The sequence below is a fragment of the Arvicola amphibius genome, chromosome 6 (genome assembly GCF_903992535.2).
Source record: "Arvicola amphibius chromosome 6, mArvAmp1.2, whole genome shotgun sequence".
In the NCBI taxonomy this organism is placed as follows: domain Eukaryota; kingdom Metazoa; phylum Chordata; class Mammalia; order Rodentia; family Cricetidae; genus Arvicola; species Arvicola amphibius.
Genome location: NC_052052.2, coordinates 35222796 through 35243276, shown reverse-complemented (window position 1 = coordinate 35243276; position 20481 = coordinate 35222796). Strand labels below are relative to the sequence as shown.

General features: G+C 44.1%; 1 protein-coding gene across 1 annotated transcript in view; it reads left to right on the top strand.

The window, feature by feature from the left end:
- LOC119817231 (cytochrome P450 4A10-like) overlaps window positions 1-20481 on the top strand; it is a 53906-nt gene that overhangs the window by 17430 nt on the left and 15995 nt on the right. The window contains exons 10-12 of the mRNA XM_042055298.1: window positions 521-585; window positions 728-804; window positions 3020-3193. Coding sequence (XP_041911232.1) covers window positions 521-585; window positions 728-804; window positions 3020-3188 — 311 coding nt within the window. The 3' untranslated portion in view covers window positions 3189-3193. The remainder of the gene's footprint in view (window positions 1-520; window positions 586-727; window positions 805-3019; window positions 3194-20481) is intronic.

Sequence of the window (20481 nt, the reverse complement as noted above, 5' to 3'; positions counted from 1 at the left end):
CATGTTATGAGTCATATATGGCCCAGTCCCTGAGAAGTACTCAGGCTGATGGCAGAGGTAAACTGTTGACCAGATGACAGATCAACCCTTGCAATGACAGGAGCTTACCCTTTGATTCACACTTCATTCTTTCAAACTCCTTCTGCCAGTTACTACTTTGGTGATGATCTAAAATCCCTCTCTGAAATATTAAGTCACCTAAAACACTAAAATTATGGGAGCATCATTTTGAGGACTGAATTCTTGGACATCTTTGTAGAAATCCTTCATCAAACCTAAGTTCTAAGCTGATTCACTCGCAAAACTCAGGTTTGTATATTTCTTGCTTCTCTTTCTATAACTCCATTTGTATACTCCTCATTTGTACCTCAAGTTTATTTCCAAGTCACTCACATCTACCCATAGCGATGATGTTTATTAGCGAGACCTTTTGTGCAGGCATGTCCCCTACTGCCTCGGGGACCACGGTTCACATCCTGGGTATAACCCACCATCTCCCCTATTCCTTTCTGCCCCACAGGTATCTCAGTCATGCTCTCCATTTATGCACTCCACCACAACCCGAAGGTGTGGCCAAACCCAGAGGTAGGAGGATCCACAGGAGGGCTGGGGGAGATCCCTCCAGACCAAACCCTGCTGTCCCCAGGTCTAGCACCTTGTACCCTGGTGGGATGAAAGCAGCAGTATAACCTCTACTTGTCCTGACAAAGGTGTCATGTCCCTGCAGGTGTTTGACCCTTCCAGGTTTGCACCAGATTCGCCCCGACACAGCCATTCATTCCTGCCCTTCTCGGGAGGAGCAAGGTGAGACATCCTGAGTATATTGATGTATACTATGGGGATATTTCCAGCATACCTTGATGTTTTTTTACCTAATGCATACATGACATCTCCAGTTATATTCTATGGGTGGAAATGGGGGGAAAGCTTCTTGGGAATGTGTCTGTGCACAAAAGGAGAATAGCATCGCAGGAGAAACTGACTTCAAATGTTCTCATATATCAGGGGCAGGACTGTAACTTGATTTTTTTTATCCTGTGAATTTAATGTCAGTGTCCAGCTTTTCAAGTTCCAGAACTCTTAAGTGCCATGATTTTTTCTGCACTTAAGCCAGGCCAAGTATCCTTCCTGGGTACTTCTTGAATTTTAGAATCACTATGGAAAGTGATAATTTTGCTTGGGTGTTAGCCCTGGACAACTGTCCATCAGATGCTCATGGTGTTACAGAAAGTCTTTAAAGGAAAGTTTATTCCACATCCATGGACTCCACCTGTGCAGTCTCTCCCAGCACAATCAGAGACTCAGTGCCAATGTGCACATCCCTCTTATAACTGCCCAAGGCTAAACCTTGACAGATAATATATATTCCTTGACATTACACGTAGAGGCTGTGTGGTCTGTCTTCAGACGGAAAGCATTAATGAATAGGAGAATAAACTGATTTTTGAGAAAGTCCTCTGTTTATATATATATATATATATATACATAACTTATAGCATTTATTAAGGTTCTTGGTGAGTGAAATATAAATCTTGAAATAGATACTGAACAAGTTGGAAGGTTTTCCAGTGGCTTCTAGGAAAATCCTCAAGGCTCCAGTGAAACTCAACTTAATGTAAGCTTTAAAAGGCGGAGCACAGAAGGTTTTTCTGATCCTATACTTAATGAATTACTCAAGTGGCAAATGAGATTTCACAGAACAGGCTTCAAGTCAGTTGTTCTTCCAGACACAGGCTATCGAGCATTTGATGTACTTCAGGTTGAATGCTCCCCCCTCCATGCACTGAGAATCATGCCACTTACACTAGAAGACAGCAGAGTATTGGGTAACTCAGCGTTAGTTGGAATGAAGCATATTGCTGCTGGTGTTTTCTGAGACAGGCTCAGGCTTGCCTGGAGTTCTTGACCCTCTGCCTCAACATTCCAAGTTCTGAGATCCACATAGAGACCACTACACCTTGCTTGGCTCAGAAGCCTTTTTAAATTTCCATTGAATTACAATTTAGAGCAAAATAAAAATGTTTATTTTAAATTTAAAATAAATTATTAAGGAATTTATGTGTGTCAGGTGTGATGTTAGATAAAAAAAAAGGAGTGAAAGATACTCTCCTACTCCTGCCTCCAACTCAAAACTGTATTCCACAAACACAAATATATCTGTAGTCAAAATATGTTCTTTCACTCATTCATTGAGCAGTTTTCAAAATGTTCCATATTCCTGACATCATCGCATGCCCTGATTGTGGCTTATCATTAAATATCGCATTGATGATTCTGTGGATGCCCTAGAAAAAGGGGGAAATCGGCAAAGACATGAGAGGCAGCTGCTCTTTGGCCTGAGCTTAGGGAATATATAGTCTGAGGGAGAGGAGACATTATCAACACATCAACAACTTGATCTGAAGTAGGAAGTGAGATGTGTAAAAAAGAGGTGAGGACACCCAGCCAGTTGAAGGTTGGCTGCAGCTAGGCTTCTGAATGTAGACCTACCTGATAGAGGTACAGAGAGGATCATTGTAGGCAGAAACTCAGGGAGATGAGGAAGTCTGAAAAGAAAACTGAAGCAGGAACAAGAGACATTTCTGAAGTACATTAGAAGGCTAAACATACTGATTAAGGAGTTAGAGATACCCTAATTAGGAAGAAGATGGGACAGCAAATTAAGGATCCCTAACAGAGTCCCTCTTAGGAAGTTTCCTACTGAAATCAGACACCCTCGATCACACTGGATGAAGTAAACTAAGCAATGATTAACTTAGTAAATAATTCACAAGTCTGAGCTCTAATGCTTAGAATACTGGCCTAGCAGACTTCACAACTCTAAAAGAACTAGTTACATAGAGGCTGAATCAAAAGTCAGGAGAGTCACAGCCTGGGGAAGAAGTAGGCATGGCCTGTAATGACAGAGGTTAGACTGGACCTGTGAAGGTAGCCCCTGAATGCTGTTCTGGGCTATTTCAGGGACCCCTCCCTGCTCAGGTCAGAAGTCATTGACTTTCATTGCCCCTTTCTGACCCAGGAACTGCATTGGGAAACAATTTGCTATGAATGAGCTGAAGGTGGTTGTGGCCCTGACCCTACTCCGCTTTGAGCTGCTGCCAGATCACACCAGGGTCCCAGTACCCATACCACGACTTGTGTTGAAATCCAAAAATGGGATCTACCTGCGTCTCAAGAAGATCCACTAATTCTGGTAGGGACAAGGACAGACTCTATGAGCATGCTGCCTGACATCCCCAATTCATGTCATCTGTTCCTGTCACCATCTGGCTTTCTATCTGCTCAGCTTTCCTCACTCCTTTGCTCCCATGCCTCCTGGTCTCTCTCTCTCTCTCTCTCTCTCTCTCTCTCTCTCTCTCTCTCTCTCTCTCTCTCTCTCCTCTCTCTCCAACTCTCTCTCTCCAACTCTCTCTCTCTTCCTCTCTCTCCTTCCTTTAAATTCCCTATTTGTCTTTCTGTCTCTTACTACCCGCATCTGATCCCTAGTCTTCTCTGTCCTCCAGCCTCCTCTCCTTACCTTTTATCTTTCTGTTGTCTTCTTTTTCCTACATGATTCTTCACTGCACCAATAACCAACTGGCACAACCTTGGTGGTCTGAATTAACTGAATGTCATTATCTTACAGTTCTGGATCTCAGAAGTCTGAAATGGGTGTCACTTCCAGAAAACCAAGTTGTTGGTGAGGCCAAACTTTTGGAGAATTCTCTGGAAAGTTGTCTTCTTCCACTTTTCAGTATAAATCATTATTCCTTGGCACGGGACTGTTCTCTGAACCACTCTCTTCTAATTTCTTTCCATTTTAAAAAGACTCTTGTGACATCATCATGCCCACTAAAAAAACAAGGTAATTTCCCCCACCATAATATGTCTTTCACAACGCCACATACTAAGCTGTGTGGAATAATGAGGAAACCTTCCTGGGTTCCAAACTTAGGGCTTGAACATTTTGTGAAGCAATTGTGAAGCCTGGCACAGTCTTTACATCACTGTCACCTGGTTGGTTTGTCTACATCTCTGCTGTATATGCTACACCTGACTGTCCTTCACCCAAGTTTCTTCATCTTTCCTCTTTTGAACAATAAAAGTTCCCAGAGTCACACACCGTGTTTGTCATGATTCCACGTTGTTTGAAACTGCTCCTGGATCAGGATCCATGATGCCATGGACAGATTTCCCTGATATGCCATGCCCTGCTTCCTAGAATGCCTTCTCTTGAAGGCACTGTCTGCAACTAGGACTTCCATCCTAGTTCCTAACCTTCCAGTTTGCTGGCCTAGCACAGAGTGGTTCTGAGTAAGGGCAGGAGAGGCCAGACTGATTACTCAGTACCTGACCAAGGAGAGAACTGGGCAGGAACAAGACCCCAAATTGTCATGCACAGAATGTTCAAGGAATCCAGAAAGTCTTATTTGGCCATGCTGAGAGAACTTTTCCCTTGAAACTGAAAGCTCAGAACAGAATGCTGGGTACCCAGGCAAAGGCACTCACTCTAACCACAGGATTCCAAATGGGATGAAATGTGTAACCAGAAAGCAATTCTACTGTCTAGAAGCAATGAGCAAGACAATGAGTTCACAGTCCTGAGCATTTTCCTGCACGACGCATGCAAAGTGTCATTCATGCCAGCACTCTCTGCACACCCACAGCACATTCCACCCACATATGGACATTGCATGCCCAAGAACAGGGAGCGTCGGGTGTGTTTGAAAAGTCAAAAAGATGAATCTGTGGTCCTCTTTGATGGCCACCAGTTCCAGTGTCCACTCACCTCACCCAGGAGGTCCCAATACACACACATAAACAGAGAACATACTCTAGTGTTCAAGAGATCACACCCAAACATCTGAGTCAGAGATCTTGACTTTATTCCCACTGATACACATACTCAAAAAGAACTGGTAGTAATGCTGGAGTTTTGAACAAAACACATCAAAGTCAGGAGCCATACCTCAAGTTCCTCCTAGATTAATGTCTCTCAGGATCCTTTCCTCGGTATTAAAATACAGTCACAGCTTTCTCCTATCAGAGAAGGGGTACCTCCATCCTGTCCTGACCTCACAATGGCCAAGGTTCTGAAGATCTAAAATGATAAAGTTTAGATTCAGGTGCCGCCCAGCGGCACATGGTGGTTATGACTAGACAGTCAACACTGAGTGATAACTTCTGAATCCTTACTACATTTGTTCAGAGAGGTCTAGCTGGTGCTAGGACAAAAAGGCTAGGAAGTTGCTTAAGGCTTATAGCCAACAGGCACACTATACCGGAACCTTAGCATCTCATCTTTGAGTTCACAAGGAGATCTGTGTCTTGATGTGGCTTTATGTCACACTTTATGCCCCAGCAAATGTCCTGGGGCAGATTTGCCAAGATGTAACCTTTTAAGTGGGAAAGAATTGATAGTAAGAAAGTATATGACACATCACCCAATACACCCTAGAACAGTAGTTCTCAATATTCCTAATGCTGGAACCCTTTAATACAGTTCTTTACATTGTGGTGGGCCCCAACCATAAACTGTCATTTGGCTATTGGTATGAATCATAACAAATTCCTATTAATCTGTATATCGCCACGTGGCAGTAGCTTATCAGGAAAGATTCAGCATGTCTATCTCTGGCAGCTCTCTTCCAGCATTCAGTTCTCTCTTCCCCACTTACATAAGTTCTGCCCTATCAACTAGGCCAAGGCAGTTTCTTTTATCATAAACACACAATCAGAAGGAACTCCTAGACCACAGCACCTTCCCTAGAAATATTACGAAGGCTAGAGCTCTGTGTGACTAGGAGACACCACTGTTAGAAATGACAAGAGTCTCACAGAGACGTCCCAAGGAAGACATCACACCAGTAAAGACACTGTTCATGTTCTGTCACTTTGGTGGTGGGAGTTTGCTTTTATAGTTATTCTTTATCTTAATCAGATTTAGGTGAATCAATTTTTCTTGTCCATTATATTTGAAATACACACAAAGACAGTTAAAGACATGCATTTCAATGAAGGGCCACAGTCTATCCAGCCATACCTCCTTCACATTCCTCCTCCACAAATCTCAAGACAACATTGCCATTGTCTTCACTAAGGTTTTTCAAGACATGGAATATATGGTTCTGATTTTTTGTTTGTTTTAGAAAGACATAGAGTTACCAGAAAGAAATGGAGCTTCTTATGATAGCCAGTTGTTCAACAAATATTTGTGGAGTGAAGAAATGAGCTCCAGAGTCCAGGCATTGAGTCTTTAAATATACATTTTACAAGGGATCGCCTTTCATGAGACTGTCAGCCCCAAATCTTTTACTTCTATAAGTGCCCAAAAGCTGGGATCCATAATGACTCCATATTCAATCTAGGAGGGCAACGTCCCAGGAAAAACCACAGCCTGTGCTGTCCAAGCCGTGATCTCCAAAGACCTATTTCCAAGAGCCCAGTGATTGAAGGTGGAGGTGAACGCCATTTTTGGAGCACAGGAGCAGCTAAGGAATTTTGATGAGTATCTTTGAGAGATCCAGAGAGAATTCAAAGCGCAGCAAGCAAAGGGCTGCAACCACCTTCATCTCACTCATGACAAACTTCTACCCAATGCAGTTCCTGCAGCAAGGAGCAAAAAGAGGCATCAAGCTGTTGCCTACCCAGTGTTCTTAGAGACCCACAAAAAAGCAGCAACTATTTGTGGATGCATAATTATTGATTGATTGATTGATTGATTGATTTGTTGATTCTGGCTTGAAAGGCAAATCTTAGGAGCATGGTAAAAGGCTTCACTGAGTTTCTTCCCACTGGTAGTTTTGGCTTGCAGTCTCCCACAGAAAGGAATATCTACCCCACCCATTTCCCAGGAACAGGAAAAATAACAAAAGCCCCCCCCCCCCTTGTCACAGCATGCTCCATAACGATGCCTCACCAATGCTGGCCTTCAATTTCTCACTCCCAGTCTTGAGGGCCTGAGAATGTTGTTCCTCTTCCTAATTGGGTCCCACAGAAAAAGGCATGTAGGCAAAAGGGTAGCATCCTGTCACATTCTCAGGAGAAAAGCAAATGGGTCAAAGACCTACGAAATGGGACTTTCTTAAATATTCACAAAATCCTGGCAGAGGTAACCCCACTGCCCATACCCTGTGTGCCCTCCAAGCCCAGAGATGCAGTACCTCTGGGTCAGGTCACACAGCACTATTCCTGTTGAGGTCATAGATGTGCATAGAGATCAGGCTGCCTGTGAGCAGAAGAGAGGCTGATGACAAGGGGTCATGGGGCAGCCAGGCTCACCTCCACATTAGGCCTGGATCCCCTGATGTCCCCCTATCTGGGACACTAGCCTCTGTCTGTGCACTGACAGTGACTCTGAGATGGCACTGACACTGGTCACATTCAAAGTATTTTAATCAGCATAATCAACAGCTCCAGCAGCCAGGTACTGAGTTCAGTGTCTCACCCAGACATCTGTGGAATGGAAACAAGAACAGTGAACCTAGGCCACTGTGAAGTCATGTAGGCAGCAGCTGTTTATTGTAGCCTTTGACTGTCAATTGACTAGTTTTCAGGAAGTTATTATGCTGTTAATAATAATGGGATAAGCTTCATTTGATGCCTACTACATGTCAGGCTCAGGTATGACCATTTTTATGAAGCCACAACACAGAGTGGACACGCTGTAATGTGCTGCATCATAGTCTATGGGCATCATCTCCTGGAGTTGTCCAGGGTGCAGTCAGAGTAGGCACAGGGTGCGTGAAAACCCTGATGATTATTCTTTCTTTTTAATTCTGGCAAGTATGAAAATATATTCTTTCCTACCCTTCTACCCTCTATTTTAATTTTGTCTTATTTCAGCATATCATTACAATCTATTTGTTAAGTAGCACCATACTAGAATGATTCCATACAGTTTTAAACAGAAGAAGAGAAATATTTCAGGTTATAAGAACTCCTCTCCCAAGAACAATGCACCAACATTCACACACTGCTGTCCCTAATCTGGTCACTGTACTATATACAGATGGATGGCTATGAAAGTTCTTTCTTGCCTCTGTATCTTAGCACAGAAATTGATTCAGGATAGGCACTGAGTTTTGTGGACTAGAGGAAGGAAGGGAAAATAAGGGAGATGAATAAGAGATGGACAGAGGAAGAGATGGAGGTAAAGGAAGGAAGGGAGTGAGAAAAGAAAGAAAGAAAGAAAGAAAGAAAGAAAGAAAGAAAGAAAGAAAGAGTAAAATTTAAGGTTCTGCAATGCCAAGATTTTTAGGGATCATGGAAGTGTAGAAAGGTCTGCAAGCTGCCACCACCACGTGACCCAGGCTGTCAGCTCCCTGGTGTCACAGCCCAACCACACTTATGCTGCACATTTTACCTTTGTTGATTTGGGCCATGCAAGCAGTTGGTTATATTTGTTGAACAAGGAGCCTGCCTTAGAAGGAAAGTCTAAAAACCTCCCTGAGACCAAATGTCAGGTAGGGTGGACACCATGCACTCACCCTAACACCCAGGAGAATGTCCAGGGAGTCCAGATGTCTCCGCTGCTGGATCTTTTTCTGCTCCTTCTCATCCTGCAGGGCTGCCTTCCACTGCTTGATGATCTGATCTAGACTGAGAACATAGCCTGATTGGCTATGTGTCAGGAAGGGTGCAAAGGATCCCAGAGGAAGAACCAAGGTTTCCTAGCTGGCATAGGCGGCAAGGGAGAGGGGGTTGAAGGAAAGGCCCACCTGTATGGTCATGGGCTATCTGGCAGGCCCGCAGGAAGCGGCGGCCATGTGGAGTGCGCCAGTAAATGAAGTCATTATGGTACTGGAAGGATTCAATGCGCTGCTGCACCAGCAGTGTGAGCTCACTGACGGCTGTATAGTAGCTGTTGTCTCTGCACAAAAGAGGACAGAGGGAGAGAAGAGGCCTGAGCAGATTTCTTTTAGAAATCCCCTCTAAAATACTTCCCGCTCCTTTTCTTGCCTCCTTAAACCTCATCACTAACACCCAACGTATCCTCCAGCACGAGTAGGGCCTGGGTAAATTAAGGCAGGACCTCTCCAACCAGAGAGCAAGCGCCCTTCCACCTTCCTTATCTGGGAGCCTTGAGTAGAGGTGCCTCTGACCTGTGTCCTAGGCCGCTGTCTCCTTTGCCAAAGGTGCACTTCATGAGGGTGTCCATGGCCTAAGTCACAGAAGATGTCAAAGCTCTCATTTTCACTTGCCTTTTTCTCCTACTTGTCCTGCAAATCAAAAGAGAGAGAGAGACAGAGACAGAGATGAGAGAGGGAGAGAGTGAGACAGAGAGAGACAGAGAGAGAGGAGAGAGGGAGAGAGATCTTTTATGTCTGAATTTGTCCTATTGTGTATCTGCAATCCTTTTCTATCCTGGAGAGATTTTAAAATGGTAACCAGCTTTGTAGCAGCCGATACTGGGTGCAGGCTACTCCTCTCTGCTTTTCAAAAAGGCAGAGGTACCATTACCTGAGACCACCAGGTAGGAGCCAAGCTTACTCCTTTAACTCCAAGAAGTTTGCAGCCCATTGTGATGTTAAGTTGAGTGTATCACCACAATCCCTGGCATCCATGCCAGACCCCTGGCCTGAGAGTTGCATTGGTCTGGACTCCAAATCCCAGCATGCCAGGTCCTGACCCTCCCCCTGGGGTCACGACACTCCCACAGGGTTTTTAAGTGGGCACCCAGAGGAGGAACACCTGGTCCCGGGTTTGACATGTGCTACCTGGTTTTCTGTCTCTCCTGCCATGCTCTCGGCCACCTGAGAGTGCTGCATTTATCAAAACATAGGCATTTTAATTCGGTTTAATTTGGCCTGGTTGGATTTCTGTGTGCCGGAAGAGAGGATTTTTCTTAGCAAAAGGCGGTAGCACTGAGATGGTCCATTTATTCCCCCGTGAGCCCAGGACCCAGGACCGTGCTGAGAAATGCTCTTCCTGTGCACAAAATCCACCAGCCAAGATCGATCCGGTAAGCTCCTCTGTTAAGGTGCATGCCCAGTAGGGTTTGGGGTGCCCCATACGTTTTTCGGGTTCTCCAATAAAGTCACGGGCCTGTGCCAGAAACCTGACCTCCCAGCAAAAGTCAGACACTTTTGCTGAGGTGAATTCTGATTGATCCGGGACGCCGGACATTCAATTTTCACAGCCCCATCTTTGGCTCAAGAATTGTCTCAGCAGACACGCTGCGACACATTTGAGTCACTCAAGCACGCACTACAATGGGTTTCTTGCTATTTTAAGCTGATCCTAAATGCCCTTTGGCTGCCTTTTACAAAAATCTTTTTAAATTGGGGCTAGAGCGCTCCAAAAAGCCCGCGTTTTCAAACGTGGACCTGCGGGGAGCGGGGAGGACCTTGGAATTCCCATAGGGAAGGGAACCCTGACTGCTCCTGGGACTGGAAAGGGAGGGGGAGGGGGAGTGAGGGGAGGGGAGGGGAGGGAAGGGAAGTGGGAGGAGGGGAGGAGGTGGAAATTTTTAATATATATATATACATACATACACACACACACACACACACACACACACACACACACACACACACATATATATATATATATATATATATATATATATATATATATATGCCCGCGTTTTCTTTTCAGATGTGTGCTCTCGTTCTCACCCTCCCCTTCTGCTTTTCTTTCTCTGTTCATTCATCACCACGCGGTTGTCCCATGCCCATTTTAGCCTTTCTTTATCTGCTCATTCATGGACAGCACTTTGCCCAGCCCCAACTTCCACCCCGCCCCTCTTCATGGACAGGGGCCTGGCCGCTTTCTTTTGTGCCCAATGGGCTCTGGATGGTACTCAAAGGGGCATGCTCCCTGGGCTCCAAACTAGTTCTTGGCTCAAAAAGCAAGGGTCTGGGGTAGACAAACAACAGCTCAGGTACATGCTTGGTCTGCTCCCCCTCCCTTCCCTGTTGCCTGTCCTTTCCCCACCAGGACTAACTGAGCCAAGATTCTCCATCAGCTGTCTCCTTAGTCTAATGTTTTATCCTTATGTTTCTGTTCCCTCTTACAACGTCTAGTTAGCTGACACAGGTTTCTAAGACTGTCCTATTTGTTTTTCTGTCAAAATAATGTGGCCACCTGGGCTCTGATTCTTCTGCATGGACGGGCTCTGTGGGAGCCTTCTCAGCTTGGTCGATCACCTTCCTGGACCTGGGGGGAGTTGGGAGGACCTTGGTCTTAGCATAGAGTGGGGAACCCTGATGGCTCCTTGGCCTTGAGAGGGAGGGAGGGGAGGTATGCGTGGAGGGGAGGGGAGGGAAGGGGGAAAAGGAGGGGAGGGAAGGGGGAGGAGGAGGGGAGGGAGGGGGAGGAGGAGGGAAGGAGATGGAAATTTTTAAATATAAAAAAAAAATAAACCATGAGGAAAAAAAAATAATGTGGCCACAATATGTTTATATAAGTATGTAACTGTGTTTTCATGATGTGGATTTAAGTTTTTGTGTACATGTGTGCTTCCAGATTACAGCAGCTCTGGAAAATTACAAACAGGCGGGTAGCCACCATTGTAGAGTTCCCACGTGTGCTAGTATTCTACTCTACTAGCAATGATAAACTGTACTTAATTAGATAAAATACACATCTAAGCTTAGCTTATACACCCAGTTGAAAATACCAGGTAAAGGTACTTGGTTCTCAAGTGCCTTTACAAATCTGAGACCATGTTATTTTAACAACAAGAGCTTCTAACAGGCCAGAGACAGGCCAGCTTTTACAGCACCCTTGTGCTCCTCCAGGAAGACAGAAGACCTTCCACCTTGACTCTGGGTTTGGCAAAGCCACCCACAAAAGCAAAAAATAGTGGCCTTTTACCTTTCCAACTTCTGGGCGCTTCACCAGGGGAATCGATCTGCTCATCCTGCCAAGACAGGTAGACAAAATCTTCCCTACACAGAAGAAATCCTTTGGGCCTCTCGTACTCAGCAGCTAATGACAAGCTCTGATTCTAAGACTGGTGGTCTCCAAGGACTAAGGAGAGGATTTGGGACTGCACACTAGCTAAGAAGCTGTTCCAGTTTTTTGCTCATTTATTCCTCACAGATCTGTCTAAAGGCATTTGACAAATCAAGGCTTCATAGTCCAGGATTAAGAGGTTTCAGTCTTCAGAGGTTCAGAGTTCCCAATTTCCTTTCATTGCCTTCATCTTCATCCCTTTTAACCTAAAGCAATAGTCGTTTGCTATGAAATCTGTTCCAGTTCTCTTGCAGGTTCCTGAAAAACTTCTATTGCTACATCAGAATCAGGTCTGGTAAAAATCCAGGGTTCCCAATTCCTTTAACTGTTTTACTGCTACACTAACCCCAGTCAGTTTCAAGCATATGTTACAGGTAACACCAGCTGCCTAAGCCAAGATTGAGCCTATGCCCCTTTTTCCAAAGAGAGCCTAAAATGTTGGAATTATCATCACCTCAACTTCCTATATCCAAAGAGTCTGGAATATGATGTTAAGTTGGAAGTGTTAAGCCAGTCCCTGGCATCTATTCCAGCGCCCCCCCCCCCCCCACACACACACACATACACACACGGCATGGGAGTTGCATTGGTCTGGACTCCCCTGGCCTGGGAGTTGTGTTGGTCTGGACTCCAAATCCCAGAATGCCAGGATATTTAAGTGGGTGCCCATAAGAGGAACACGTAGTCCCAGGTTTTATATGTGCTCTTGGGTTTTCTGTCTCCCCTATCATGCTCTCAGCCACCTGAGAGTGCTGCATTTATTAAAGCATGGGCATTTTAATTCCATTTAATTTAGCTTGATTGAATTTCTGTGCACCGGTGGGGAGGATTTTTCTTAACACATATACACCCTTTTTTATCTGAGTAATAGCTAAATATGCCATGCAGAGCACTGTGAGGCCTGGAAATATCTCTGTGTGTGATGGCAGGAATCTGCCATGCTCTCCTGCCTGTGCATTCTTAGAAGACCTGATACCATTGCCTGCCCAGGCAGGGGGCACTGAGCCATGGGCATGGTCTCAGCCACTTTCCTCCTAACCCCTAGTGGGCATTCAAGCACCTGGGCCCACAAACCGCATTCAAGTGCTCTCTAGGTGATCCTTCTATAAAGGTCAGAGCCTTTTGTGCTGGTGACCAGGAAGTTGCAGCTTTACAACTGTGTGGGTTCTTTTTTCCAGTCCCACTGATTCAAGAAGACCTCTATTAAAGAATCATGCTTTTGCTTGCTTCTAGCAAACAGAACAAAAAGCTGCCTTAAACTCTGCTTGTGTGTGTGTGTGTGTGTGTGTGTGTGTGTGTGTGTGTGTGTGTGTAGAATTCCTTTTCAAGCTCTCTCAGGTTTTTATATGGATGTAGTTACCTACATTAGGGCACCAATTTGTTGTAAGAGCCCGATTGTTCTTTCCTGGCTGCCCAGACTCAAAATATCCACACAGAAACTGTATTAGTTAAATCACTGCTTGGCCCATAGCTCTCGCTTCTTATTGGCTGGCTCTTATATATTAATTTAACCCATTTCTATTAACCTGTGAATCACCACTAGGCTGTGACTTACCAGCAAGGATCCAGCTCATCTTTTCCTGGCAGCAGCTTCATGGCATCTTCTGACTTCTCCTTCTTTCTCCCAGAATTCAGTTTAGTTTTCACACCTAGCTCTATTCTACCTTATCATAGGCCAGTGAAGATTCTTTATTCATTAACCAATAAAAGCAACACACAAACAGGACTTTCTACATCAATGAATCTCAATATTGAGTTCTCAAAAGAATAAAAACAAACTAGAAAATTTCTTTTAAGAGTATTCAACATTCTGATCAGTTAGGGGAAATGTTAATTTTGAGACTCATCTAATGCCAGACAGAATGGCTAAGATCAAGAAAACAACTGACAATAAATCCTGCAAAGATGTAGAGAAAAGAATCAAACCCTGGTAGATCAACCGTGCTGCAGTGAATGGCCACACACCCAGGAGTACATGGGCAGCACAAATGGAACTTGACAGGTTTGGGGAGCAGGAAGAAGACACCGAGTGCAGTATTAGGGAAGTGGGGCCCAGATCTTGGAAGAATTGGGAGAGGGGATGAATATAATCGAATTACATTATATGAAATACTTTAAGACTCATTAATAATTTTAAAGAAAAAAGACACAAAAGTGTAAGTGAGAGTCAAGTTCAAACTCCAAAATTCTTTTATCTATTCCCTCATTTGAGGGGTAAATACAGGTTATGGAGAAAAGGTCACTATCCAAGAGTCCAAGGTCAGAGGGGAAGAGCAACAAGTAGATACCAAGAGCAGTCATGAAACTGGGATAAAGTTCAGTAAGATGCAAGTGTAAATTGTTGCATTCCCCTTTGCTCTAGTTTTTGACAGAGCCCAGGATTTAGGAGAGAAAAAAAGGACCTTTAGCCCTGTGGGTTGAGAAATGAATCCCTTGTCATTAGGAAGGGCAGAGGAGAAAACGTTTGGGAGCGTGTCAGCATCTTCTGGAGAGGGAGTCTTGTAGTACAGTAGGGAAGGTGGCCAGTACCACCATCGACTCTCATAGATTGATTTCCTTTTTACAATATCACTTTGCCTTTCTGTTATCAGTTTCTCATCACGAAAATAAGGGCAGAGGTAAACTAACCGTACTTACTGAAAATCTGATAAATTAGACAGAGGTCTGTGAAGCCAAGGTTAGTGTCTCTTTTTCTTGTTATGTGCACACTCCCTACTACCCTGCCTGGCACACAGTAAGTGCTCAGGGGAAAATCACCAGCAAAACAGCTGACTAGATGTATCTGCCATGTTTCCCTCTATAACAAGGGCCAAAACCAAGTAAATCAAGCTCTGTTCCACTGGAATCATGCATGAAGGTACAAACAAACATCTCACAGAGCCTAGAGTCCCAAGATGTTGCTGTAAAGACAGAATTGGAGGACACAATATCTACTGTTGTAGTTCCTCACATGAGCTCAAACCTAAGCTTCACGCCAAAGTGAATGCATTGAGCAGTTCCTGTACAACACACAAGCATCTGAAACACTCGCTCTTAGAGAAGCCAGAGCCCAGTTCGCAGCGCTCTAGGGTAATCTCACACTACAGCATTAACTCGGGCACAGCCACCACTCAGCCTTCTCCTGCAGGACACCATCTTGAGCTCCACCGTTTCCCCAAGAATCCCACAATGTAGCCAATCAGCACCAATCAACTTCCTAAATTTCCACAAAGTAGCCTGCCTTACCAAGGACATAGCAAACAGCTTAGAGGCCCTTTCTCCCACCAGAAGCCCTAGGAGTACCTGGGCAGACAGCCCTGATCAATTCAGTGAGTAAAGTCCCCATGAAGAAACAGTGTGCAGCCAATGAACATTAATTGGTCTCCTAGCTGAGCCTGCTATTGTACTTTAGCCCCTGCGTGGTCCTCAGACAACTGTGGGGAGTGGAAAAAGCCCCGAATAGATGAAGCCTGGAGTGAATGTGTGTTGTTGACACGGGCATGGCATGTCAAGGAGCCTAGCCTCAAACCTGTAGGAAAATGGCAAAGCTTCACTTTCCTGAGGTGAGGCTCAGAGGAACAGCAAAGGCTCCTCTGGTCAGTGTGCAGAGATTGGACAAGGTAATGCAAACTTTTACTGCCAGCACTCGGGAGGAACAAGCAAGTGGATCTATAAAGAGAGCTCCAGAACGTCAAGGACTACACAGGGAAACTCTGTCTGGAAAAACCTCCAGAGGGTCCTGATGCACACAGCCCCCAGACACTGGTACACGGCCTTTTCCACTACTATGCACCCCATGATGTGCCTTTGTGATCTTTCAGCAGCCTCCTCCCGTGAGGCTCTCAGACACAGACTAGCATCCTCCCTTCCAGTGCGGTCTCATTCATGTCTTGCTTTCCTAGGTTCATCAAATCTGCCCTACCTGGGGTAAACAACAGAAACTAAAATATGACCTACCCACCCTGAGTCACAAAAGCAGGCATTGTTCTCACAGCTATGGAGAGGTTAACTTCCTAAGGGGACCTGTCAGGAAAAAAAAAAAAACACAAATCTTGTGGTCTAGACCACTGAAACACGCACATACACAGGTGTCATCAATGTTGATATTGTAGGTGAAGAAGCTTCTTGGAGACTACAGTGCTTGAACTGAAGCCCATGGTACTACCCTAATGTCGCCTGGGTACATCTCCAGGAGAAAGTCTCTTGACAAAAAAGAAAAAAGAATAAAAAACTATCCTATGAAGTCAACAGAAGCAAGTAATCAACCACACATACTGCAATAAGAATAAATAAACAACTAACATAATAAAGAATATCTTTCCAGTAAGTGTTATGAAAGAAATCAATGGGATGCCTAAGAAAAAACATAAAATGATGATTCTAAGGAAACTTGAAAAGATGTGGAAGAATACAGACTTCATTAAAAACAAACAAAAAGTTCATCACTTGAGAAAGTATAAAAAGAAATAATATGCTCAATCATACTATAAAGATAAATGTTTAACTATGTTCATATCAGTATTATTGATAATAGCCAGGACCTGGAAACAACCTAGATGTCCCTCAACTGAAGAATGGATAAAGAAAATGTGGAAGTTTACACATTAGAGTATTACTCAGTGGTTAAAAAAAAATGACATCTTGAATTTGCATGCAAATAGATGAAACTAGACAACACCATCTGGAGTGAGGTAACCCAGATGCAAAAAGATGAATATGGTATGTATTCACTCATAAGTGAATATTAGCTATAAACAAAGGCTATTGAGCCTATAGTTCATGATCCTAGATAAGCTAAGTAACGTAGTGAGCCCTAAAAAACATAGATAGATCCACATGGAAAGTCAAAATAGAGAAGATCACCTGACAAAATAGGGGACATAAGGGTGGGAGGAAAAAGAAGGCAAGAAGTGGTTAAGGGGGGAAGAAGGGGAGGGTTGACGAGAACTTGAGGGAATGGGATAGTAGAGATGGGGGAAGGACAGATATGAGAGCAAGGAAAGTGATATCTTGATTGAGGAAGCCATTGTGGGGTTCGCAAGAAACCCGGCTCTAGAGAAATTCTCAGGAATCCACAAGCATGACCACAGCTAAGACCCTAAGCAATAGTGGAGAGGGTGCCCAAACAGGCCTTGCCCTGGAGTCAGACTGATGAATATCTTAAATATCACCATAGAACTTTCATCTAGCAACTGATGTAAACAGAGGCAGAGACCCATATTGGAGCACTGGCCTGAGCTCCCAAAGTCAAGTTGAAGAGTGGGAGGGAGGAGTGATAATATTAGCAAAGAGGTCAAGACCATGATGGGTATACCCACTGAAACAGTCTACCTGAGCTAACAGGAGCTCAACAACATCAGCCAGACTGGGAAGGAGAAAGCATAGGGCAAAACTAGTCCCTCTGAATGTGGCTGACAGTTGCATGGCTGGGGCAGACTGCAGGGCCACTGGAATGGGCACCAGAATTTATCCCTACTATTTGTACTGGCTTTTGGGAACCTATTCTCTTTGGGTGGATACCTTGCTCAGACTAGATATAGAAGGGAGGGCCTTGGACCTTCCCCAAAGCAATGTGCCTTACCCTGTCTGAGGAGTGGATGGGTGATTGGGGGTTTAAGTGGGGAAAATGGGAGGGGTGGAGGGAGTGGGAACTTGGGTTGGGTTTGTATAGTGATAAAAGATAGTTTATTTTAAAAAAATAAATAAAAATTAAAAATAGAGATTATGTAAAGAACCAAATAGCCTGGATACAGGGAGAGCGGACTGGTCCAGGCTCAACTTGATATGCTTGACTTCTTGACTCTCCAAGAGATGTCTTACCCCTTCTGAGGAGTGGATGAAGGTAGAATCAGAGGCAGGATGGGTTGTGGGAGAAAGGGAGGGAGGGTAACTTTGGTTGGTATGTAAAATAAAAAAAAACAATTTTTAATGGAAAAAGAAAAAGAATCAAACAGCCACCACACAGAACTCAATAAATGAAATAAAAATGCCAATGAGAGTTTCCATGACAGATTGCATCACGCAGGAGAATGAATTCATAGCTTGGACACAGGCTTTTAAAATACCAAATTACACAAAACAAAGAGAAAGAAATAGGAAAACAACAAAGAATAAAGTATATAAGGCGAACAGGATCTAGAAATAAAAATTTGTGCATTGTAGGAGTTACAGAATGAAAAGAAACTTACTCCATGGGGGTTGATGAGGCAGGTTAGTGGTTAGCAGTTCCTGCTTCAGGTAGATGCCAGGAGTTCCATCCCTGGAACCCACCTGATAGAAGGAGAGAACATAAGTTGTGCCCCAATCTCCACACACCTGATGATATGCATGTGCAACACACATACAAATAAATAAGTATAGTTAAATAATAGCTTAAAGCCTTCCAAACATTGAGAAATACATGAGCATCTAAGTGCAATAAATTCAAAGAACTCTGTGTAGATTAAACTGATATGGTCTTGTCAGAGATAAGCTATATTCAAGCTCTTAAAAGTCCAAGGCAAGGGACTGAACCAGCTACCTAGGACAGAGAGGGTCTGAGGAAGCAAGGTCCACCAGGAGTAGAAGCCAGGAGCAAATCAAGTGACAGGAGCCAGCCCAGTCCCGGTACATAAGTGAAACAGGATTGATCCAGTGACCTTTTCCAGAGTTGGCAAACTCCACCCAAACAGGTACATGGGAGTAACCGCTGAGCAAGTGAGTCAGAGCCAGAGACCACTGAGGATCTGGACGTGAATCTGGGACCTTCAAGGGAGTAGACCTAAGCCAGGACCCCTGTGATTCTGGGCATGAGTCTAGGACCTCTCAGGAACTAGGTCTGAGCCAGGACCTCTGTCATTCTTGTGTGAGTGATTCTGAGACCTCCAAGGGAATAGGCAGGAACCAGAGATCTCTGCAGGGCCAGGCATGAGTCTGGAATCTCAGAGGAGATAGGCCTGAGCCAGGATTTCTGTGGATCTGGGAATTGGTCTGGGACATCAAAGGGAAGAGGCAGGAACCTGGAACCTCTGCGGGTCCCAGCTTGAGTTTGAGACATATGAGGGAGTACACCTGAACCAGGTCCTCTGTGGTTCTGGGCACCCCCAAGCCTGGGAATTCTGAGACAGTCGAATGGAGCCAGAAACATTTTCATGATCAACTCCAAGCCAGGGACTTCTGCAGGAGGGGATCCAGACCAGGATTGACAGAAACAGGGCAAAGCCAGCAATCTAGGCCAAGGTAGGCCTGAGACAGCAAACTCGAAGAGACCAGGGCTGAACACAGGAGCACTGAGCAATCTCCAGGAACACAGAGTAATCAACGAGGTAACTAGAACTGTGGCAATGACTGTGCCATGAGGAAAAACCATCTGAGCTTCAGATTCACTAGCACCTAGAAGATTATTCAGCAAAATCTCGGACAGCCCCAACAACACTTATTAGAGGAAAAGGTGAGTAGAAAAGGTAAGAACAATGCAACACCACAAAGAGCAATACAACACCAGTAAAACCTAAAGACCCTACAACAGCAAGACCTGAACAACCAAATATGGATGAAGCAGAAGAAAATGCTGTAAAAAAAATAACTTCAAGAGAATGGTTGAAACTCTTAAGGAGGAAATGAGAAATTCTCTTAAAGAAATAGAGGAAAAGACAAATAAAAAAATTGGAAGACATCAGCAGCAAATCACTTAAAGAAAACCAAGAAAAAAATCAAACATGCACAAGAAACTATTCAGGACTTGAATACTGAAATAGAGACAATAAAGAAAACACAAGCCCAGGGAATTATAGAAACAGAAACCACGAGAAAATGATCAGGAACCAAAGACATAGCATGAACAGCAGAATGCAGGAGATGGAAGAAAGAATCTTAAGCTCTGAAGATACAAGAGAGGAAATAGACTCATCAGTTAAAGAAAACATTAAATCTAACAGAAGCTTAACCCAAAATATCCAGGAAATATGGTACGCCATGAAAAGGCCAAATCTAAGAATAATAGGTATAGAAGAAGGAGACGAAGTTCAACTAAAAAACATAGAAAATATATTTAACAAAATCATAGAAAAGATCTTCACTAACTCCACATCAGACAGGAATCTGATCTCCAAAATATACAAAAAAAACTCAAGAAATTTGTCACCAAAAGAACACATAATCCAATAAAAAAAAATGGAGTACAAACCTAAACAGAGAACTCTCAACAGAAGACTCTAAAATGGCTGAAAGACACTTAAAGAAATGTTCAACATCCTTAGTCATCAGAGAAATGCAAATCAAAACAACTCTAAAATTCCATCTTACACCTATAAGAATGACCAAGATCAAAAACACTGATGACAACCTATGCTGGAGAGGTTGTAGGGAAAAGGAAACACTTCTGCACTGCTGGTGGGAATGCCATCTGATGTAGGTGTGTCGTCTATCTATCTGATGATTTCATTGGTTAATTAATAAAGAAACTGCTTAGCCTGATAGGTTAGAACATAGGTGGGTAGAGTAGACAGAACAGGATGCTGGGAGTGAGGCAAGATGCCTCGGGCAATTGCCCTGCCTCTCCTCTTTCTGAGACAGACACGATGG